Here is a 25,231-nt window from a genome sequence, read left to right on the forward strand (position 1 = left end):
CTTCTAACTCTTGAATTGATGAACTTGGTAAATTAGAATTATTTCTACTATCAAGAAAGGATAGACAGGATAGGAAGGGAGGAGGGTTTTTGCTATTAGTTAAGAAACACATAAAATTTAAGGAAGTGCAGCCAGTTGAAATGGGTGGACAGTGCAGTGTTGAATATAAGCACTGGGAAACCAAAATTGAGAGCAGGAGTGTGCTATAGGCCTAATGACTCTGATTAGTATAATGAACAGCTGTCCAGAGAAAGAGTGGACCAGTAAATCAGATTGTCTTATAATGGGGAATATTAATTTCCCAGATATTGACTGGAACTTGTGGATTGGTCATTTGCACAATAGCAAGGCTGTTGTGGATTTATGGGATGATTATTTTCTACAGCAGCATATTTGGGAGGCAACCAGAGGGAGTAATATTCTTGATCTGATTATCAGTAGTGATCCTTCATGTATTAAGAATCTGCAGATAAAGGAACCACTAAGTGGCAGTGATCACATTGTGTCAATGTATGATTTACTGAAAGATGTAACTACCATCAGTGGTAAAGGGAAAAGTTTTTGCTTTCCTAAAGGTGACTACAGTGGCCTGAGTCAGTTTTTAAATTCTGTATAGTGGGACCAACAGTTACCAGCAGTAAATTCTAATGGGAACCATTCAAGGCAGTAATTTTGGAAGCTACTAGGCTTTTTTTTGTTCCAACTAAGAAATACTGTTCTAGGTTTAGGCCCAAATGGATGTCAGATAAACTAACGAGATATGTGGCAGAGAATAAAAATGCATGGGATGCACATAAATTGTCAGGCAACACAAAACCTACGGTAGATATAAGCCAGTCTGTAATCAAGTCATAAAGGAGGTTAGGCAGCAAGCGAAGGCAGATTATGTGAAACCTTTGGCAAAGGATGCAAAGACTTCTTTACTTATATAAACTGTAAAAGGAAGGAGATGAATCAGATTGGTCCACTTGATAGCATTGGTTTGACTGCAGATGATCATTCTCAGATAGTTGCGAAACTAAATGATTATTTTGCATCTATATTCACACATGAGGAGTTTTTGAAGGAGGTGATAGCCAGATGTTTATCAGAATCTAACTGGGAGTTAAATGATTTTGTAATAAGTCAGAGCAAAGTGGAGGAGAAATTGTTGAAGATAAACATAAGAAAGGCGCCACGGGTGAATGGAATCTATCTAGTTGTATTAAAGGGGGAAGCAAAGGAAGTATGCAAACCCTTAGCCATAATTATGAGAGCTTCCTTGGACTCGGGGGAAGTACCCATGGACTGGAGATATGCAGATGTGACCCATTTCATAAAGGAGGATCAAAGGGGTGACACAAGTAATTACAGACCTGTTAGTTTAACTTCTGTTTTGGGGAAATTAAAGGAGGCACTGGTTATAGAAGCACTGCAGGATCATCTGGACAAGACTTCGGTTAATTTCTGACACAGAATGGGTTTGTTAAGGGAAGTCTTGTCTGACCAATTTGATTGGATCCTATGATGTGGTCACAAAGCAACTGGATGCAAAGAATAATTTTGATATCATATACTTGGATCTTAGGAAGGCTTTTGATTCTGTTGCACATGGAAAACTGCTGCATAAATTGGGGCAGTGTGGCATTGGAGGCAAATTGCTGCTATGGACTAAGGGCAGTGGTTTTTGACCTTTTTTAAATAATTGCACCCCCTAGTAATTTTTTATTTTGTGGCACTCCTACTCAAATTTCTGCCTTGTAGATTTGATTCTCTCTCTTTATATTTATCTAATATTAAAAAAATATGTTATATGATAGTTATTACAATAATGTAACTATAAACAAAATTACAATTCATAATACAATTTATATATATAAAAATTTTATTCTTTATATAGAGGTACTAAATAAACATTAATTATAAATCACCACAAAATTAAGAAGATACTATACACATTTTTATAATGAAATAAATATATAAATAAAAAAAGTTTAAGTAACTTAAAAACCAAATTAAGTGGCATCCCTGGAATGTTGTTGCAACACCCTGGTTGAAAACCACTGGATAAAGGAATGAGTGAGTGTGAGAAGACAGAGTGGTAATCAGTGGTCGCTGCTCTTCGTTGACTAATGGTTTAGTTTTGGGTTCATTGTTGTTTTCTGTATTTATCAATGATATTGACATTGGATATCAGGCTTAAGTTTGCAGACAACGCGAAGGTTGGCAGGGGTGTTAATGACACTAATGACAGTACACTACTGCAACAGGATCTAGAAAAGTTGAGCAGATGGGCTGAGAGGTGGAAACTGAAGTTTAACATTGACAAATGTAAAGTACTGCATATGGGTAGCAGTAACAACTCCAGAGTAACATATCGACTGTGTGGTTCTACATGGAGGGTGGTAGAGAATGAAAAGGGCTGGGGGGGGCTAATTGTGCAGTCAGATATTAGCATTAGTAGAGGCATATGATGCAAGAAAGCAAGCTTATGCAGCATTAGCCAGAAAAAAAAAAAAAAAAAAAAACCTTCCACTTCACCCCTCCGTTCGTTTGAAATTCCTGTCCAGCTGAGCCCTAAATTTATTTAGGCTATCAACTTCTACAACAAGGGATGGAAGTCTGTTCCACATATCAACTACCCGCTGGCCGAAGGCAAATTTCCGGACATCTATCCTACATCTGTCTTTCCTCAATTTGAATTTATGCCCTCTCAGGTGATTATTCTGAGCAAGAGGCAGAATCCCATCAGCATTGATCATGCTCAAGCCATTCAAGGCTTTATACACCTCTGCCAGATCACCTCGCCGGTGCCTAGTCTCCAGACACTGTAATTTGCAAAACTTAAGCCTTTCTTCGTAAGAGCAACCCGTTGTTCCATTCACTAACCTTGTTGCCCTTCTCCGTACTCGTTCCAGCAGCTCTACATCCTTCTTGAAATGAGGCCTCCAGACCTGTATACAGTACTCAAGGTGTGGCCTGAACATTGCCTTATACAAGGGTAGAAAAATTCCTGTATTTCATTGATAAGACACCATGAGCTACTCTTGCAGCCCGTCTGCACTGCTCAGAGAAGTTCATATCTGCCTGCACAATTACCCCCAGATCCTTTTCATTCTCTACCACTGTCAGTGTAGTACCGCAGAGTTGATACATTGCTCTCGGGTTGCTGTTTCCCATATGTAGTACTTTACATTTGTCAATGTTAAATTTCATTTCCACCTCTCAGCCCATCTGCTCAACCTTTCCAGATCCTGTTGCAGCAGCAGCAGCAGCAGCATAGCGTCAGTAGTGTCCTTAACAGCCTTGCAAACCTTTGTATCGTCTGCAAATTTGGACATTAAGCTTGATATACCATCATCAATATTATTTATAAATACAGCAAACAATAATGGACCCAACACTGAACCGTGAGGGGCTCCACTGATAACCTTAGTCCACGATGAGCAGTGTCCATTGATTACCACTCTGTCTTCTCCCTCTCAATCACCTTTTTATCCATAGCAGCAATTTGCCTCCAACGCCGCACTGCTCCAATTTGTGCAGCAGTGTTCCATGTGCAACAGTATCAAAAACCTTTCTACAAACCAGGTATATAATATCAAAGTTATTCCCTACATCTAGTTCTTTTGTGACTGCATCATAGTATCCAATCAAATTGGTCAGGCAAGACTTCCCTTAACAAAACCATGCTGTGTCCAAGCTATAACTGAAGTCTTGTCTAGATGATCCTGCAGTGCTTCTTTAACCAGTGCCTCCATTAATTTTCCTGGAACAGAAGTTAAACTCAAACTTCCAAAATATAATTACTTGTCAGCCTTTGATCCTCCTTTGTGAATTGGGGTCACATTTGCACATCTCCAGTCTATGGGTACCTCCCCTGAGTCCAAAGAAGCTCTCATAATTATGGCTAAGGGTTTGCTTACGTCCTTTGCTGCCTCCTTTAATATAACTGGATAGATCCCATCCACCTCAGGTGCCTTTCTTGTGTTTATCTTCAACAATTTCTCCTCCACTTTACTCTGAGTTATTACAAGATTATCTAGCGTACTGCCAGAGTTGAATACACCTCTGACATTCCCCTCGCTGAATAACTCGTTATGTGTGAATGTCGATGCAAAATATTCATTTAGTTTGTTAGCTACCTGAGCAGGATCATCAACAGTTGAACCATCGATATCAAGTGGACCAATCTGATTCATCCCCTTCCTTCTAGAGTTTACATAAGTAAAGAACTCTTTGCTGTTTTTCTTTGCATCCCTTGCCAAAGATTTCTCATAATCTGCCTTCGCCTGCCTAACCTCCTTTGTAACTTGGTTACAGATCAACTTATATCTATCATAGGCTTCTGTGCCACGTGTTAATTTATATGTATCCGAAGCATTTTTCTTCTCTGCCATATGTCTCATTAGTTCATCTCTCATCCATTTAGGCTTAAACCTTGAACAATATTTCTTAGTTGTTATGTAAAGCCTAGTAGCTTCCAAGATAAGTTCTTTGAATGCTTCCCATTTTGAATTTGCTGTTAGTAACATCATCAGTTGGTCCCATTGTATAGAATTTAAATACTGTCTCAGACCATTGTAGTCGCCTTTATGAAAGCAATAACCCTTCCCTTGACCCCTGATGGTAGTTACCTCTTTGAGTTAATCCCACTTCCGCACACTGTGATCACTGCCACCTAGTGGTTCCTCTATCTGCAGATTTTTAATGCACAAAGAATCACTACTGATAATCAAATCAAGAGTATTACTCCCTCTAGTTGCCTCCCGAACATGCTGATGTAGAAAACAATCATCCAATAAATCCACAAAAGCCTTGCTAATGTGTGAGTGACCAACCCACAAATTCCAGTCAATATCTGGGAAATTAAAATCCTCCATTATAAGACTCTCTGATTTACTAGTCCACTCTATTTCCCTGTACAGTTTCTTATTATACTCATCAGAGTCATTAGGATGAAGTGTTCTGAGCAGTGCAGATGGTCTGCAAGAGTAGCTCATGGTGTCTTGTCAATGATATACAGGACTTTTTCTAGCAGGGAAGAGGTTGTGATTATCTCCTTGTATAAGGCAATTGTCGGGCCACACCTTGTGTACTATATACAGATCTGGAGGCCACATTTTAGGAGGGATGTACAGTTGCTGGAATTCACTAATCTTGTTGCCCTTCTCTGGAATACAGAGAAGGCAACAAGATTAGTGAATGGAACAAAGGGTTGCTCTTACGAAGAAAGGCTTAAGTTTAACAAATTACAGTGTCTGGAGAGTAGGCACCTGCGAGGTGATCTGATTGAAGTGTATAAGGCCTTGAATGGTTTGAGCATGCCGAATGGTGATGGGATTCCTCCTCTTGCCCAGGGGACATAAATTAAAATTGAAGAAAGGCAGTTAGATGTGCAGAAATTTGCCTTTAGCCTGCGGTTGGTTGACTGCTGGAACAAACTTCCATGTGTTGGAGAAGTTGACAGCTTAATAAATTCAAGGCAGAACTTTTTTTTTTTTTTTTTGGCTTATGCTGTTTAAGCTTGCTTTCTTACATCATATGCCTTTGCTAATGCTAATATCATTAAAATGACATTAGGAAAATCTGCCATCTTCCTAAACTACTGAGATCTATGGACCCTTTCAAAAATCAGAAAAGGTTTAGATCCATATATATATTTATATATATATATATATGCACATCTCTCTCTCTCTCTCTCTCTCTCTCTGTGTGTGCGTGTGTGAACACTGGTTTTTTTTAAAAGAAAATTCAAAATTTTATGTTTAAAACAACTCGCCTTTATTCTTACTTTTACATAAATATATAATAACTTTATTTATCATCAGTTTGCTATACCCTAGAACGAATAATTTGACCAGTTCCAGAGGGCCAATTTTGCAAACTCCCTGGACTGGTCTATAGGGGTCCGCAGACCCCAGTTTGGAAAATGCTGATAACAGAGAACACATCATTTTTCGGAAACTGCTATGCTGACTTTCTATTACTTAACAATTATAGATTTTTATTATGTTTTGTGTAAAATTAGTGTACTTATTACTTTTATTTGTCTAATAAAGTTGATTAATCTTTACTTGGTTTTCAAAATTCCATGGAAGACAAAAGTTGTAATCTGCTGCCATTGCAACATATCAGTTTAGCAGTGATATACTGCCAATTTTTATATTATTGATAAAAAGAATGACATGAACTTAGTATCAATTATAGTATTGTTTTAGAATGATATAAATGTGATTTAATAGTAGTCTTCTGTATAATTCTGTAGTCCTTTGGTTATATTGGAAGCCCATAACTCCTTAAACTATAAATATATAGCAGTACAAACGTGACCTTTTTTACTTAATTGTATTACATAGTACAGAATGTAATTTTAAGTAAGATAAGTATGTAATGTTGCTGAACAATCCTGTTATTGTTTATACTGTGCTCACTTTATGTTATATAGTACTCATATCTCGTAGTTTTGTGCAGCATTCATGAATGTAGATTGGAATCATGATTCAGACTGCTAGAGCAGTGAAGTGAAAGGATCAAAGTGGGAATGCTTTGGTTTGGGAGAGAACTGCCGGCAGCTATTCTTCTGCAAGTAGTATTAGTAGAGGCATATGATGCAAGAAAGCAAGCTTATGCAGCATCAGCCAAAAAAAACTTCCACTTCACCCCTCCGTTCGTTCGAAATACTTGTCCAGCTGGGCCTTAAATTTATTTAGGCTATCAACTTCCACAATAAGGGATGGAAGTCTGTTCCACCAACGAACTACCCGCTGGCTAAAGGCAAATTTCTACACATCTCTCTTTCCTAAATCTGAATTTATGCCCTCTCAGGTGATTATTCTGAGCAAGAGGAAGAATCCCATCGGCATTGAGCATGCTCAAACCATTCAAAGCTTTATACACCTCGCCGGTGCCTAGTCTCCAGACACTGTAATTTGCAAAACTTAAGCCTTTCTTCATAAGAGTAACCCTTTGTTCCATTCACTAATCTTGTTGCCCTTCTCTGTACTTGTTTCAGCAGCTCTACATCTTTCTTGAAATGAGGCCTCCAGACCTGGATACAGTACTCAAGGTGTGGCCTGACCTTTGCCTTATACTTGTTCTGTTTGTTTTCTCTGTGAAAAACTAATTTTAGCCAGACATGATATAGCCAAAAGGGATGTGTTTTTGTGTTGGCCAATAAAGAGCATGAGAAGGTCTCTTTTTTTTCTTTTCTTTTTTTTAACTTCCCATTCATAGGCTTATATCAGTGGTTTTCAACCTTTTTTTTAATAACGGCACCCCTAAGTCATTTATTTTAATTTGCGGCACTCCTACTCAGTTTTCTGCCTGTTAGATCCGATTCTCTGTGTGTGTGTGTGTGTGTGTGTGTGTGTGTGTGTAATAATCATAAAAAAAATACATATGTTATATGGTAGTGATTACAATAATATAATTATAAAAATTACATTTCTTAATACAAATTATATGTATACAGTATATAATAATTTTACTCTTTATATAGAGGTACTAAGTAAACATCAATTATAGATCACCACAAAATTAAAAAGATGCTATACACCTTTTTATAATGAAATAAACATATAAATTAAAAAAAAATAATAATAATAAAAAGTTTAAGTAACTTAAACCCAAATTACGTGGCACCCCTGAATTGTTGTTGCGGCACCTTAGGGTGCCGCAGCACACCGGTTGAAAACCACTGACAGACATGTGGATATAAGCCAGTGGTGGGGCGGGGGATTGAAAAAGCATTTGTATTCACCCAGAAGTATTTGTGATAGAAAGATCTATTTTTTTTTTTTTTTTTTTTTTTGTTTGATACCTTGAAATCTCTATAGCAACCACACATTTTTGGTTATGATTTGACAATTCATTTTTTTTTTTTTTCTTACTTGGCAGCACTGAATAAAGTGAATTGTCACAATAGGTAAAGTGGAATACAGATTAGTGGTTCAGTTCCTCTTCCTGCGAGTGAAAACGCTCAAAACAATCCAGGAAGAAATGTCACTCTTTATGGGGAAGACTGTCAGGTTTCAGTGTTGTTGCACATTGGTATAAACATTTCAAATGTGGAATAACTTCAGTGCATGATGAAGAAATCCCACGATCTTAAAGAGAGTTTGCAAAAATTGAGGCATTAATCCTGGAAGGTTACCATATTACTGTCAAAGAACTAGCTGCAGAGCTCCAAACTAGTGTAGTGTAGTGTCTGTTTCGAACATCATCTATTAACAGTTGCATGCGAGTATAATGTCTACTAGATGAGTTCCCAGACTTCTGACCCCTTACCAGAAGAAGGAAAGGCATAGTGTGCACATGAAATGCTTTCAATGTGCCAGGAAAAGCAAGAGTAGTTTTTTCATGGCTAGCTACCATGGATGAAACTTGGATACATCACTAGGATCCCAAAACTAAACAAATGTCAAAACAGTAGAAGACAAAGGTGCTGACAAGGCAATGCTGATAGTTTTTTTGGAATCGGCATGGTATAATTCTAACAGATTACCTTCAAAAGGCTGTACTGCAATGGCAAATTATTACTCCAACCTCCTCATAAAAACTATGTGCTGTTATAAAAGGGTGGGGGGGGGACTAGGAAAGCTATCAAAAGGTGTTAATGCATGATAATGCACCTGCGCATTCCTTATGTGCTGCATTGAGGTATGCCCATGAATGTGGGTTTGAAATATTGCTGCATCCTGCTTATTTCCCAAACTTGCACCCTTGGATTTCTTTCTCTTTCCTGCCTTCATCAGCAGTGAAGTGTTTTTCCTTTCTTCATGGAAAACACTTTGCTGCCGATGATATGATTTCTGCTCCAAGTTATGGTTTGAAGGACAATCAGAAGACTTCTACAAACTGGCCTGCAGAAGTGTATTTGAGAGGTGGCAAAATTGTGTCATTTTGTCTGGTGGATGTTTGAAAAGTGTAATACCTGGTGTTTGTTTCAACTTTCTAACACAGCTTCTTCTGGAGGAGTACAATACAAATCTTTTTTTTTTTTAACCCCCTCGTATTAGTGCTTAAAGAACAGGGTTGGTGCTCACAAAGGAATAAAACAGTGGGACCTGTCAAGCACTCAGCTACCGAGCTCAATGCTTCAAGTCATGCTGGAGCAACAAACACAATGACAAGCATTCGGTGAAACTGTTGTCAGTAAAATGGGAGAGGGGCTAAAGCTGATGACGTAGAGTAACTAGATCTAACACTCGAGTACTAATACATTAAGTACCAAAATGTTTAAACAGTACAGGGCAGTGCTGAGAAAAAAGGAAGTGGATGGGTTGAATAAATTCAAGGAAGAACTAGACAAATTCTTAGAGTGTGCGGATGGGCAAACTGTGTAGGGTTTTTTTTTATAGCTGCTTGCCTTCTTGCATCATTTGCCATTACTACCACTGTGGGTTTGGAACATTTGCCATAATTTTCATACCATAGGAATCATCTTGGTTGTAGGTTACTAACTGATATTCTAAAGGAGGCTACACAGATAGGTATCCCTACACCTCCAGCAATACCCCACGGCATTGAGAACCACTACAAGCACTGGGAAAAACAAGTCTTGCTAGTCTTTACTCCCTTCTCCAATTCTCTTCTATAGGTTATGTTTACCCTCCCCCCCACCCACTGTTGATAATCTTTGTTGAAAATTTGGAACACAGTGTCTTATTTTCAAACCATTGGGTTTGAAAGTAAGGTGGCCAACTTTTTTGCTGACAGTTTTCCTGTATATTAAGTTAATTTATATAGAAATGTATAGTTTTATTAATTTTTAGGTTTCTATTGATTATTATAAAATTAGCATTATACAAATATGCATTTTATACAAATACATCTTATGAGCTGGGAATCTAATACAGTAGACTCTTGAAATAAGGGTACCCCCAAATAATGGAACATTTGAGCTAACGGCACATTGAGATCGGATGTTTACATACAGCGCAGATGTCTTGCAGTGCCGCAAACAGAAAACAGCGTCACGTGATTACTGAATTTGTTTACGTTCACCATTTTGAAAGCAGATTCTGTACTGATATCACATATTATATGGCTGTTTTACATTTATTTTGCTGGCCGGGTGTGTAAAGTGCCTGCCTGCCTGCCTGGCAACCCAAAGGGCGCGAGTTCGAATCCCGTCTCGGGCTTGGATCAGAGTACTGCAAAAACCTTGGGAGGTGCATTATGGCCACAGAAGCCAATGTGCCAACAACTAACTTAAAAAAAAAAAAAAAAAAAAACCCATTTATTTTTAATTAAAAATCCTTCACTATCGCTCCTGTTAATAAACCTCATACATAGAAGAAAAGAAAAAAAAATATATTAAAGCTTAGTGAACTTGATATAATCCAAACTATTACATTAGTGTCACCCCAGGAAGTTAATCCATATACCCATGTGTATTGTGTCTGTAAATTGCGTGTTGTCTTTGGTCGACTTGCCTGTTTTGCTGGACAAAAAAATCCCAGTTTCTGGCGACAAACCCTTGCTATCTACTCTTCCGAACGGCTAACTCAGCCATGGAGTGAAAAAAGTCCATAAAAGTTCCTTGCATCATCGACAGTATTCGAACCTGTGCCTTTTCCACCTGGTTTTGGGAAGATGGTGACGATACCACTGTGCTACGCGTGCAAACTAAATTAATAATAAAGAAAACAGAATGGGGTGTAAGCAGGAGTGTATTAATCGCAGAATATAACATTGGATCATCAACATGTTTGTTTTTTATGTGCAGTTAATAAAATTATCTGCTTTATTAGTTATTAATTATTAGTTTATAAATTATTAGTTAATAAAATTTTCTAGATAACAAAAAATCAAAATAATGACACCATGAATCCCTGAAGGTGCCATTATTCTGAAAGTCTACTTTCATAGAAAATAGTTATTAAAAATGTCTACTAGGCATTCAGAGAATTTGTAATTTTAAGGTAGCTTCATTATGACAAAAGTGGATTTTTTATTTATTTTTATTTTATTTTGTAGTATTTTTAAGTAATACCTTTCTTTATTTGGGTGGAAATAAGTGAAAGGACTTTGCTCCCAAATGGAGTATGGCTGCTAACCTCTTACGTTTGTTATTTTATGTTTTGTATAATTTAATATATGTATTTGAGCACGTATAGCATCAGTGTACAGGGGTTTCATTACGGTTTGAGATGAGCAGAAATTTCAGATGCAAAATTGCAAATTTTGTGCATGATCTTATGCATTTGTGGAACAAGTGTTGTAAATTGCAAAAAAATTTAGTGCTGTTTCACTGGCTTAATTTTGCCACCCTAGCTTATTTTTTGTGAAGACATTCTGAAGAAACTTCTTTATAGATTTGATTTTTTCCTTTTTTTTTTCCCCCTTTAGGAGATGAAATTTTTGTTGTTAGAACAGAAATACTTGGAACACTTAGAAGATGGACATATTTTAGAGGCTTTACACTGTCTTCGCCATGAACTTACACCTTTAAAGCACAATACTTCTCGTGTACATGAATTAAGCAGGTAAGCAATGAAAACAAATACATTGTCTCAGTTATTTTTTTAAAACATCCAGCTTAACTTATTAAAAATCACTGATGAATGGCATTTTTGATCTTGTTTTGAGTATTTAATATTGTTTTTGAGTATTTAATAATCTTTGCAGTTCATCCTCTGATCTTTAGAAATTGGTGACAGTATATTGAATTTTTCAGTTCTCACTCATTACTAGAAGTTTGAGTTCAAATCCCATGAGTCATAGAAGAAATCTTAAACACCTCTTTAGTCAGTGTTATAATTAGCCATTATTGCGCAGAGAGGAGCGAAGTTTTTTTTTTTTTTTTTTCCCGTCTGCACTGAAAAAACTTTACATGCACATTGGCCTTTGAACACACATGCATACAGATGTAATAACACAATAAACCATATAAACTAGTGCTGTCTCATAGATATAATAACACAGTAAACCATATAAACGGTGCTGTCTCACCCAAGGAATTGTTAATGAGAAATATTCCTAAACAGAAGTATTGGTAATGTTTAAAAAATGTATTTGACCTGCTCCTGCCCACCTGGCTACGCCTTCAAGAGTATTATACATCTCAGTCAGATCACCACACAGGTGTCTTGTCTACAGACACTGCAATTTGCAGAACCTAAGCCTTTCTTTGTAAGAAAAACCCTTTTTTCTACTCGCCTATCTCGTTGATCTCCTGTGTACTTGTTCCAGCAGCTCTACATCCTTCCTAAGTTGAGGCCTCCCGACTGGTATGCAGTGCTCAAGGTGTGGCATGACCATTGCCTTATACAAGGGGATAATCACCTCCTTATCTTTGCCAGCAAAATTCCTGTATATCTTTGACAAGTCCCCATGAGCTACTCTTGCAGCCTATCTGCAGTGCTCAGAAAACTTCATATCTCACTGCACAATTAACCCTGCGTGTTTCTCCACTTCGCTGAGTAGTGAAGGCAGTACTTTGTAGTACTGCCTGGTTGGTATGTTATTCTGGGGTTACTGCTATCCATATGCAGTACTTTACATTTGTTAATGTTAAACTTCAGTTGCTACCTCTCAGCCAACTTCTCAACTTTTCCAGATTCTGTATCAAATTCCAGATGCAGTACCTGTGTCTATATTCTGTATCAAATTCCAGATGCAGTGTCTGTATCTGTATTCTGTATCTTTTGCAGATGCAATATCAAAGTACTATCATTAACAACCCTGCCAACCTTCTTATCATCTACAAACTTCGACATTAAGCCTGAAATACTTTCATCAATATCAGTGATAAATACAGAAAATGACAATGGGCCCCAACACTGAACCCTGGGGGACTCCATTAATAACATTAGTCCACGAAGGCAGTGTCCATTGATTACCGCTCTGTCTTTTCCTACTCAACTATCCATTCATCCGTTTCAGCAACTTGTCCTTAATGTCAAAACCTCCAATTTGTACAATTGTCTTCCTTGTGCAACAGTATCAAAAGCTTTCCTGAAATCCAAGTATATGATATCAAAATTATTTTTTGCATCCAGTTCTTTTGTGACCACATCACAGTATCCAATCAAATTGTTCAGACAAGACTTCCCCTGAACTATAACTGCAGTTTTGTCTAGAGGATCCTGCAGTGCTATTTTAACCAGGGACTCCATTGTTTTCCTTGTAACAGAAGTTAAACTAACCGGTCTGTAATTACACGTGTCCTTTTTGTGAATTGGGGATATATTAGCACATCTCCAGTCCATGGGGGACTTGCCCTGAGTCCAAGGATTGCTCTCATAATCATGGGGAGTTCGCTTACTTCCTTTGCTGCCTCCTTTAATGTAACTGGATAGATCCCATCCATCCCAGGTGCCTTTCTTATGTTTAACTTCAACAATTTCTCCTCCACTTTGCTCTCAGTTATTACAAAATCCTTTAGCTCTCTGTTACAGTTTGATAAACATCTGGCATTTTCCTCCCTTAATAACTCCTCGTGTGTGAATGTAGATGCAAAATACTCATTCAGTTTGTTAGCTACTTGAGCAGGATCAGTTGAAACATCGATATCAAGTGGACCAATCGGAGTCATTCCCTTCCTTCTAGAGTTTACATAAGTAAAGAAGTCTGCTTTTTTCCTTGCATACATTGCCAAAGATTTCTCATCTGCCTTCGCTAGCCTGACTTTTGTGAATAGGGTAGATTTGTAAATTGACATTGGCTAAAGTGGCATCCATAGCCAAGTGATCAGGAGACAGTGCATTAGCACACACTCTTTGAGTAGACTGGGTTTCAAGCCCCTGGCTACTAAATTTGGTCGATCTGCTTACCTGCACTGGACCAGCTTTGCAGATTATGGTCCATTCTCCTGATAATGGCTGCAGTTTACCTTTGTTTTCCCCTTCACAAAAAAAAAAAAAAAAAAAATTTGCTGTGGCAGAACCTTTAGCATGCTGCTGTAGCAATGCATAGAATGTAGTCAATTTTTAGTAATGCCTATTGAGTGACATTTGCTTCTCATTTCAACTGTACCACGTGACCTTCCTCTCAATTATTATACGTATGATTGTTTTCATCTAACTGGACTCTCTGTAGATGATTTTTACAAATTTTTTTAAATTTCGTTTTTTTTTTTCGAAAGAAAATTAAAAATTAATTTGTTCACATATTTATTCAAAGTGATTGATAGGAAAGGTAACGTGATACTGTTGACTTTACGAGCGAACATCATTGAGTAGGCGGTACTAACAATTCACTTTATGGGGAGTGAAGTGTGTGGTGGCTAACAGTGATGTATTGACAGTGAGCTACAGCCTGTTGCAGCCGTGTAATTTTTACTGTTGCGGAAACAATGTTGAAGGGGAAGTGTTTAAGTATTAATGATAAAGTCAAGATTCTTCATGATATTGACCAGGGTTTTTAAAAAAAAGATATTGTGGAGAAGTAAAGTATTAGTAATGGCCACATGGTGCAAGGAAGCCCATGGCTTATGCTGCACCAGCCAAAAAATAATTAAAAAAAAAAAAAAATAAATAAAATAAAACAATAAAAAATAATAATAAAATAAAATAACAAAAAATAAATAAAATAATAAGAATAAAAATAAATTAATAATAATAAGAAGAAAATTAGTATAGATTTAAAAAAAAAAAGATAATAAGAGAAAATGAAATGGATACCCTATCCATTTCCCTCCTCCCTTAGGTAATTATCCAGCTGACCTTTGAATTTCCCCAAGCTGTCAGCCTCTACGACCCATGTATGTAACTTATTCCTGTAATTTAACTCTCTGGCTAAAATAAAACTTGCTGCAATGCAGTCTAAACACCCCCCCCCCCCCAAAAAAAAAACATGATATTATGGCCCCTTGTCCTAGAATCTTTTATAACCGTGAAAATTTCTTCCTTATTCATTTTGCTTATGCCTTGAACACCTCTATCAAGTCTCTAAAGTGCCTAGTTTCGGAGCTGTGCAACTCACATATTTGAAGTGTTTTCTCATATGGACACCCTTTTGCCAATCTCACCAGGCGAGTTACCCGTCTTTGGAACATTTCAAGAAGAACAATGTCTTTCTTTAATTGCGGTCTCCATACTTGAATACAGTATTCCAAGTGTGATCTAACAACAGCCTTATATAATTGGCTTATGATGTCCTTATTTCTACTAGCGATTGTTCGATAAATCATCGATAGGACACCATGGGCCCTCCTTGCAACCAGTCTACAATGCTCGGAGAACTTCATATTTGACTGTATCGTAATACCGAAGACCCTTTCCTCCACTACCGGCTTTAGTTCAACTCTGCCAAGTGTATAAGTTATTTTGGGATTACTGTTCTCCAGGTGCAATACTTTACACTTTGCTAGATTAAAGCATAGCTGCCATTTTTCTGACCATCCGTGAAGCCTGTCTAGGTCATTCTGAAGAAGCTCTGCTTGGCGGCAATCATTAACTACTCTACCAATCTTTACATCATCTTCAGATTTAGACATCACTCCCTCTATCCCTTCATCGATGTCATTTATGAAAATCAAAAACAACTGTGGTCCTAATACTGATCCTTGGGGAACCCCATGTCTTACGTCAACCTAATCTGAAGAATAACCATTTATCACAACTCTTTGCCTCTTGTCCTGAAGCCATTCAACTATGCACTTAAGGATTTTCCATGTGATTCCAACTTGTTCTAGCCTATAAACTAATTGCTCATGCGGGACTGAGTCAAATGCTTTGCTGAAATCCAAATAAACGTCGAAATTATTCCCTAAGTCCAGCTCTTGGGTGATCCTGTCAAAATAGCTAACCAGATTAGTTAAACATGATTTTCCCATTACAAAACCATGCTGAGTATCCTTCTAAATTAATTATAAGGTGATAGTATCCTGAATTCCACCCTTGATCATAGTCTCCATGATTTTCCGTACAGCCGGTAATTTCTCACTTCTCTTAGAACCACCCTTATGCTTTGGAGATACGTTGGCACTTTTCCAATCCAACAGAATCACTCCTGAGTCCAGTGATGCTCTCATAATTAGCCTCAATGGTTCAATGCACTCACTTGCTGCCTCCCTTAAGGTTATAGGGTAAATGCCATCTTACCCAGAAGATTGCAACAGTTGGAGGAATAACACCTTAAAGAAGATTTTGGAAGAATATGAACCTAAGGATGTTTTTAATGCTGTAGGCTCGAATGTTTTTTCATTAACTAAACATGTGAAATTTCAACATCATTATTTTTTTTTTTTCAACTTCATTCCCATAATTTTTCATTGATGCAAAGTTTTTCTTCTGTAAATATTGATGCAAACTGTTGAGTTCATCTGCAACTTCAGTGGGGTATCTAATACTATACCACATCCATTACATAAGGGTGTGATCTGGTTTGTCCTTCTCTTCTTAACATTTATGTATCTCCCCTCTTTGCCAGTGATTTCTCATAATCTGCCTTTGCCAGTGTAACCTTTTCAGTGACATTATTACAGATCAATTTGTAGCTGTTATTGGCTTCGGTACTTTTTATTATTCTAACTTTTCTATGCTGTCTTTTTCTGCTCAAGTAATCTCGCAACTTCATTATTCATCCAACTTTGAATCCTCCTCGTGGAGTATTTTTTTTAATGGTAGATAAGCATTCAAGGATTCTGTGATTTATGTTTTAAAGCTATAACATAATTCAGTTGTGTTCACTCTCTGTGAGCTAACTACCCAGTTAATAGAGGCCATGTAGCACCTTAAGGCATTGTAATTTCTTTTCCTGAAATTATAACCCATTCCTTTGCTTTTGACTACTGCTACCTCTCTCTTCATCGTCCACCGTAGTGGCGCACTATGGCCATAGTTGCCGATGCACCTAATAAATCCCTACAACAACAACAACGTCCACCGTAGAACTCCGTGATCACTTCCTGCTACTGGTTCCTGTACTGTCAGCCCTATTATGTCATCTGGTTTATGGGTGATGATGAGGTCTAGAGTATTCTTTTCCATTTTACTTTCCCTGACATGTTGATACAAATAGCAATCATCTAGTTGATTTAAAAATTTTGTTCCCTATGTCGAGTTTCCTTCCCATTTGCTCCACCTCAGTTAGAGGCAAATTGAAATCGCTCATAATAAGACATTCACGCTTACTTGTTCATTCCATTTGCATGTAGAGGCTGTCATCATAATCTTCACAATCACCTGGCCTGTAGATTACTCCCACTCTCATTATACCTTTGCTTCCAACTATCTGACACCATACAGATTCTATACTAGCATGCATCTGAATCCAGGAAAGCTTTTGTTGCACTCAGGCTACTTTTGCTAAGAAGCATGACCCCCCCCCCCCATGATATCTTCCCTATCCTTCCTAAATACATTATACATACTGTACTGAAACTCATCATTCCCTATCTCCAGGTGATACCACGTTTCTGTAAGCCCTATTATGTCAGGGTTACTTGTCCTAACGAGAAGTTAAGAATTCATTCATTTTATTGATGACACTTCTGGCATTACTGTATAAAACATTAAAACAGTGTTCTTGCATAGTTAACTACCCTGACACACCCCTTAAAGTCATTTAAACTTCCCTGGCATTTGATGCCTGCTTATTTGAAACGTTTCTGTCCTCAGAACATCTTACTACTATGTTCTGTTGCGGTTACAAACAAATACTCTTGAAATCTGAAAGCGTTAATTTGAACAATAATATCAGGCAAAAACTCTCTCTACAAAACAGATTCCTTCTACCTACAAGTGCTGACCAAGCTGATAGAAATTTCCCACCTAAAGCCTTGCATAGTCCTTCAAGCCTTTAGTTAATTCACAATGCTTTCACCATATAATCCCTCCTATTGTGGCTGGACTGAATTGTAGACACAGACATTGTGACCTAATTTGTGGCATTTCTTCATCATGGTCCTGTATTTGTCTAACAAATCATCAGATTGTGTATGCCTAATATCATTAGTCCTCACATGAATAATAATATTCTCTTTTTTGCCCCCTTAAAATCTGACAGTCTGTTGGTGGCATCATTAATAGTTGCTCCCGGCACACATACCCTAGTTATAGTCCAGCTATCCTTATTGCAAAAAATATTTACAGTTTCCCTGACAATGGAGTCTCCTAATAAAACTAAGTCCTTTTAAACTAGAGTAGTTTGCACTTGATTATCCTATCCTGTTCTGGGAAGTGCATCCCTTGGTAGGTTACTAGTCTTGAGTCCCTGATGAGCTCCCAGTTACGTTCTAGAGGGCAAGCACCCGTTTTTTTCAGTGACTCATTGTTCTAGCAATGCACCAAATTGTAACTTAAGGTTAGTGCATGCCTTACAATGGTGACAAAGAAAATAATCTCCAAGTGAGCTAGGATTATCCACTCTGTTGACCTTGGAATACATGCCACAGGTTCTGCAAAGGATAAAATCGTGACTCACCTTGAAATCGCCATCGGCTATTTCTGTATGAGTCATAGTACCCTCTGACAGTGTTCAAGACAGATCTTGTAATAACCATTATGAAATTTACTAATCATTAATAAAACTTTCAAAAAATTATATTTATAATATAAAAAAAATCAAACAATTAAAAACTTATTGAAATAAGCCTTACAATATACTTAATAACCTTTGACATTTTGCTCTACTATAGCATACCTGCAAGCAGTTTATCTATGATTTTAAAAAAATCTAAATCAATTTTAAGTGCAATTGCAGATGGAGGACAAGCCAAGAAGTGAATTAAGTCGTGTGTTATGAAGATGTTAATAAACTTCAAAAATGGGTGCAAATGATACTTGAAAAGAATATAGAAATATTAGGTCCAATAATTAATTAAAAACAACAAGTTCTGAAATTTGCACAGTCTCTTGAACATACAGAATTTAATGCGAGCATTGGGTGTTTAGATAAATTTAAGAAGTGCCACAGAATTGTGGAAAAGATTATTTGTGGAGAAAGTGTTGATGTAAGTGAAGAAGATTGCAACAGTTGGAGGAACAACACCTTAAAAAAGATTTTGGAAGAATATGAATCTAAGGATGTTTTTAATACTGACAAAATGGGTTTATTCTTTAAATGCTTCCCTAATAGAACACTTGCTTTTAAGAATGATAAATGTTTTGGCGAAAAACAAAGCAAAGAAAGAATCACTGTGGCAGTTGGAGCCAATATGACTGGAAGTGAAATTAAGACTTTTAGTCATCAGAAAATCAAAAAACCCATGATGTTTTAGGTGCACAAAATCATTGGAAGTTGACTACATCTTTAATAAAAAAGCATGGATAACAAGTGATATTTTCAAAGTATGGATATTAAAACTAGAGAAGTGTATAACAGAAGAAAAAAATAAAAATAATGTTGATTACTGACAACTGTCAGGCACATCCTACCTGTATGAATTTGTTGTTTTTATCACCAAATGTAACATCAAAACTCCAGCATTATTATTAATGTTGGAGTTTTGATGTTTCAATGCATTATTAAAAATTAAATTTTTATCGAAAGAGAATATTAATGAATATGAAATTTGTTGAAATTTGTATGAAAAGGGTTGAATTTGAAAGTGTCTGCAATTCTGCCCAGACACGATAGGAGGGAGTATATGATGAGAGCCCTGTCGATCAATTCGGCCCTGGAAAGATTGTGCAAGGCTCAAGGGGTAGAATTTTTTTCAGCCTGGTCTGTACTTGTTAACAGGAGAGACTGCTTCTACAGGGATGGGATACACTTAAATAGAAAGGGTGCAAGAATGTTTGCTGATGCTATCGAGGCAATGTTAGGTGGGTCGGAAAACTGCTAGATTGGGGGGATACAAGGACTAATAGATTAACAGTAGCCACTGGCAGAGGTGAGAGTGATTCTTGCACTGCTTCTATTGGAATGAGCCGCAGCCTGGAAAATAAGATGCAGGATATTTCAGAGACTGCTGGGAATCATTGGGGTACAAGTAAACACATGGGTTGTGTTAGGGTAGCTAAGAAAAAGAACAGGTGCATGTATACTTGTGTGTACACCAATGCTAGGAGTTTAGTAAATAAATTTGATGAATTTGAGGTATTGCTCAAAACATCAAAGGCAGATATTGTGGGGATTTCAGAGACGTGGTGTCACACAGATATAAGGAATGCAGAACTGGAATTTGGGGAGTACAATGTCTACAGAAAGGGTAGGAAGGGAGGAGGGGTTATCAGTAAAGGGGTTATCAGTATGCTATCAGTAAAGAAATACATAAAATCCAAGGAAGTGAAGCCAGTCGACATTGCTGGACAGTTCAGTGTCAAGTGAGTTTGGTGTGACATAAGCATTGGGAGATCAAAATTGAGAGTAGGAGTGTGCTATAGGCCTAATGACTCTGATGAGTATAATAAAAAACTGTACAGGGAAATAGAGTGGGCCAGTAAATCAGAGAGTCTTATAATGGGGGATTTTAATTTCCCAGATATTGACTGGAATTTGGGAGTGGTCACTCACACACTAGCAAGGCTTTTGTGGATTTATTGGATCATTGTTTTCTACATCAGCATGTTCGGGAGGCAACTAGTGGGATTCTTCATGCATTAAGAATCTGCAGGTAAATGAACCACTTGGTGGCAGTGATCACAGTGTGCTGAAGTGGGATTTACTCAAAGAGGTAACTACCATTAGGGGTAAAGGGAAGGGTTATTGCTTTCGTAAAGGCGACTACGATGGACTGAGACAGTATTTAAATTCTATACAGTGGGACCAACTGATGATGTTACCAACAGCAAATTCAAAATGGGAAGCATTCAAAGAACTTATCTTGGAAGCTACTAGGCTTTACATACCAACTAAGAAATATTGTTCAAGGTTTAGGCCTAAGTGGATGTCAGATGAACTAATGAGATATATGGCAGAGAAGAAAATGCATGGGATACATACAGATTAACACGTGACACAGAAGCCTATGATAGATACAAGTTGATCTGTAACTTATGTAAACTCTAGAAGGAAGGGGATGAATCAGATTGGTCCACTTGATATCGATGGGTCAACTGTTGATGATCCTGCACAGGTAGCTAACAAACTAAATGAATATTTTGCATCGACATCCATACATGAGGAGTTATGCAGCGAGGGGAATGCCAGAGGTGTATTCAACTCTGGCAGTTAGCTAGAGAATCTTGTAATAACTGAGAGTAAAGTGGAGGAGAAATTGTTGAAGATAAATACAAGAAAGGCACCTGGGGTGGATGGGATCTATCCAGTTATATTAAAGGAGGCAGCAAAGGAAGTAAGCAAACCCTTAGCCATAATTATGAGAGCTTCCTTGGACTCAGGGGAAGTACCCATGGACTGGAGATGTGCAAATGTGACCCCAATTCACAAAGGAGGATCAAAGGGCGACACAAGTAATTATAGACCTGTTAGTTTAACTTCTGTTCCCGGAAAATTAATGGAAGCACTGGTTAAAGAAGCACTGCAGGATCATCTAGACAAGACTTCAGTTATAGCTCATACACAGCATGGTTTTGTTAAGGGGAAGTCTTGCCTGACCAATTTGATTGGATACTATGATGCAGTCACAAAAGAACTGGATGCAGGGAATAACTTTGATATTATATACTTGGATCTTAGAAAGGCTTTTGATACTGTTGCACATGGAAGACTGCTGCACAAATTGGAGCAGTGTGGCATTGGAGGCAAATTGCTGCTATGGATAAAGGGGTGGTTGAGGGGAGAAGACAGAGAGTGGTAATCAATGGACACTGCTCATCGTGGACTAATGTTATTAGTGGAGTCCCTCAGGGTTCAGTATTGGATCCCTTATTGTTTTCTGTATTTATAAATGATATTGATGTGGTATATCAAGCTTAATGTCCAAGTTTGCAGACGATATGAAGGTTGGCAGGGTTGTCAAGGACACTACTGACACTATGCTACTGCAACAGGATCTGGAAAGGTTGAGCAGATGGGCTGAGAGGTGGCAAATGAAGTTTAACATTGACAAATGTAAAGTACTACATATGGGGAAATAGCAACCCCAGAGCAACGTATCAACTCTGTGGTACTACAGTGGTAGAGAATGAAAGGAACCTGGGAGTGGTTGTGCAGGAAGATATGAAGTTTGCTGAGTAGTGCAGACGGGCTGCAAGAGTAGCTCATGGTGTATTGTCGTTGATATATAGGAATTTTTCTAGCAGGGATAAGGAGGTGATTGTTCCCTTGTATAAGGCAATGGTCAGGCCAAACCTAGAGTACTCTATACAGGTCTGGAGCCCTCATTTCAAGAAGGATGTAAAGATACTGGAACGAGTACAGAGAAGGGCAACAAGATTAGTGAATGGAACAAAGGGGTGCTCTTACGAAGAAAGGCTTAAGTTTTGCAAATTACAGTGTCTGGAGACTAGGCACCAGCGAGGTGATCTGATAGAGGTGTATAAAGCCTTGAATGGTTTGAGCATGCTCAATGCTGATGGGATTCTTCCTCTTGCTCAGAATAATCACCTGAGAGGGCATAAATTCAAATTGAGGAAGGACAGATGTAGGATAGATGTGAGGAAATTTGCCTTTAGCCAGCGGGTGGTTCGTTGGTGGAACAGACTTCTATCCCTTGTCGTGGAAGTTGATAGCCTAAATAAGTCTAAGGCTCAGCTGGACAGGTATTTCAAACGAACAGAGGGGTGAAGTGGAAGTAGTTATTTTTTATTTATTTTTTTATTTTATTTTATTTTATTTTTTTGGCTGATGCTGCATAAGCTTGCTTTCTTGCATCAAATGCCTCTGCTAATGCTAATATTATTAATGTATTACAAAAAAATAGAAACTTGGAAGTACACAAGTTTGGTCCTTGAGGTTGTCACAGACATTCTCTCAGATATGCCAGACAAGCTGTACTTGCTACCTGGGAGTCTAAAACACTGATGGAACTGATATTCAGGTGACACTCCAGTCAAAGTGGACCCAGTTTCGGCGAAGTCCGGGCAGTCTGTGACAGCCAAATCCTCTGCTTGCACCTTCACGATGGTGGGACTGTTAGTAATCCTGGGTATAACCTCCATGCACAAATACATGGTGGGTGACCACCCAGGTGTGAACCAACATAAGCAGGGGTCAGAGGTGTAGCACCCACACCACATGGAGGAACGTCGACCCTCTATGTTACCAGGCAGTACTAGGTGGTAGATGACTCTCATCAACCGGTGAAATAACACCACTTTGCTTATTGGAGGCTTGAAGTGGTGGAACCCATGTTAATCTCTAGAGCTAAGTTCCGGTCAGCCCTTCCCTATCACTTCCATCATGCAGTATGATTGATGACTTTTGAGGTTATGATGAACGTCGTGACGAGATCCAGTATTCCTTACATTTCGAGGGTACAACTCTAAAACGGTGTTGGCAGGCCGGCCACTAGTTAGTACACCGGACCGAACCTATTGGTAACTCTCTAGGAGTTCTCTGGTTCAGCTAATGTATAATCTTGCTACCTCTACTCTGCCAGATAGTGACTGGAGGGAGTCCGAGTAGTGTGTATGCGGGGAGCATTGTCGAGGCCACGTTATGTCAAGGATCTGGGTATATTCTTACCACATGTATGTCATATTCAAAAATTTCATTACTTCATACAGCATGTCCCACCCAATTTTTCTTACCATTGAATACACCACGAATTGTCAAACTAATATAGCAAGCTTATCTGCGACAAGATCGAAACCTCCCAAGGACTTCCTAATTCATTTCACAAATATACGTGGTCTCAATTCCAATCTCAACGATGTCCATTTCCACTTGCAGTCTTCCAAACCCCATGTACTTTTTCTGACTGAATCTCAGTTATCAATTGATTCAACTACTGCTCATCTTAGATGTCCAAATTATTTGCTGTATGATTCCTTTCGCCTCAAAGGTGGTACTTGTGCATATGTCCGTTCTGATATTCCCTGTCAGAGACTTGTCAATTTGGAATCTCCTCTCTTTAATATTCTCTGGCTTAAAATCTCTCTACCTCATTGTGTAAAATTCATCTGTTGTCTCTACCGTTCTCCCAACTCCACTAATCACTTTTAGCTCTTTGACTTCCTCTCTTTGCAACTTGACTTTCTCCAGTCCAACTTTCCTAACAGTGAGGTAATTTTCCTTGGTGATTTTAACGTTCACATCTCCATCTGGCTTCCGTTTTCTAGTTACACCGACCCAGCAGGTCGAGATGCTGAGACTTTTGCAATTACTAATGACCTGGCACAGATTGTTCATTTACCTACAAGAATACCGGACAATCATAACCATACAGCCAACACGCTTGATCTTTTTCCTCACAAACAACCCTTCTTAAGTACATGGTCGAAGTGAGAGGTCCTTTAGTTACCACAGATCACAACTTGGTAATTGTCTCTTCTCCAATGGAACCTTTATCTCGTGGCTATTCCCAACCTCATGTTGTTGGGCATTACAAGAATGCAAAATGGGATGACCTGCGTGACTTCTTTTCTTCTTTTCCTTGGTCTGATTACTGTTTCAAAACTTCTGATGTCAATGTTTGCTCAGATCGTGTCAGTGAAATTATTCTTGCAGGAATGGAATCCTTTATCCCACACTCCACTTTAAAATCGCGTCCTTTATCTAAACCTTGGTTTTCCAATAAATGTGCTAAGGCTGTCCAAGAGAAGAATGTTGCATATCGTCATTGGCTTGTTTCTAATTCTTCAGTTTCATTTTCTGCCTACACCAAAGCTCGCAACAATTGTAAAGCAGTTATTAATCAATCAAAACTAGAGTTTGAACAGGCTAAGAGTAGAAAACTTGCTTCTTGCCCTAATGGTAGCCGAGCATTCTGGTCTCTTGCCAAAGCTATTGGCCGCAACTTTTGCCCATCTCTGCTCCCACCTCTGTCCAAACCAGATGGTTCTGCTGTCACTTCAGCCAAGGATAAAGCTGACCTGCTAGCATCCCATTTTTCTTCGAGCTCATGTATTAATGATCTTGTTAAAACACCTCCCACCATTCCCAACACGGTCCATTCAATGCCTCCTGTGGTCTTCCGTCAAAAGGATATCAGAAGGATTTTGACGAATCTTGATGCTAAGAAAGCTCCAGGTCCCGATGGTATTTCTCCACTTGTTCTCAAAACCTGTGCTTCTGAACTTACTCCTATTCTTTGCCGCCTTTTTTCACTTTCTTATTCCAAAGGTATTTTTCCTTCTGTGTGGAAATTTGCTCATATCCAGCCAGTTCCAAAAAAGGGTGACAAATCCCTCCCATCCAATTATCGTCCCATTGCAATTTCTTCTACTCGTTCTAAAGTAATGGAGAAATCAATTAACCGCCAACTCTTAAACTACCTAGAAACCTTCCGTCT

The 25,231-nt window shown here is 38.2% G+C and overlaps 1 protein-coding gene across 3 annotated transcripts in view; it reads left to right on the plus strand.

Annotated features, from left to right (window-relative positions):
- LOC150081797 (WD repeat-containing protein 26) overlaps positions 1–25,231 on the plus strand; it is a 597,339-nt gene that overhangs the window by 148,875 nt on the left and 423,233 nt on the right. For all 3 annotated transcript variants that reach the window (XM_090378893.1, XM_090378894.1, XM_090378895.1), the window contains one exon: positions 11,335–11,471. In XM_090378893.1, the coding sequence (XP_090235019.1) occupies positions 11,335–11,471 (137 nt within the window). The remainder of the gene's footprint in view (positions 1–11,334; positions 11,472–25,231) is intronic.

The sequence above is a fragment of the Mastigoproctus giganteus genome, chromosome 8 (genome assembly GCF_048544385.1).
Source record: "Mastigoproctus giganteus isolate SK-2022 chromosome 8, ASM4854438v1, whole genome shotgun sequence".
Lineage (NCBI taxonomy): Eukaryota > Metazoa > Arthropoda > Arachnida > Uropygi > Thelyphonidae > Mastigoproctus > Mastigoproctus giganteus.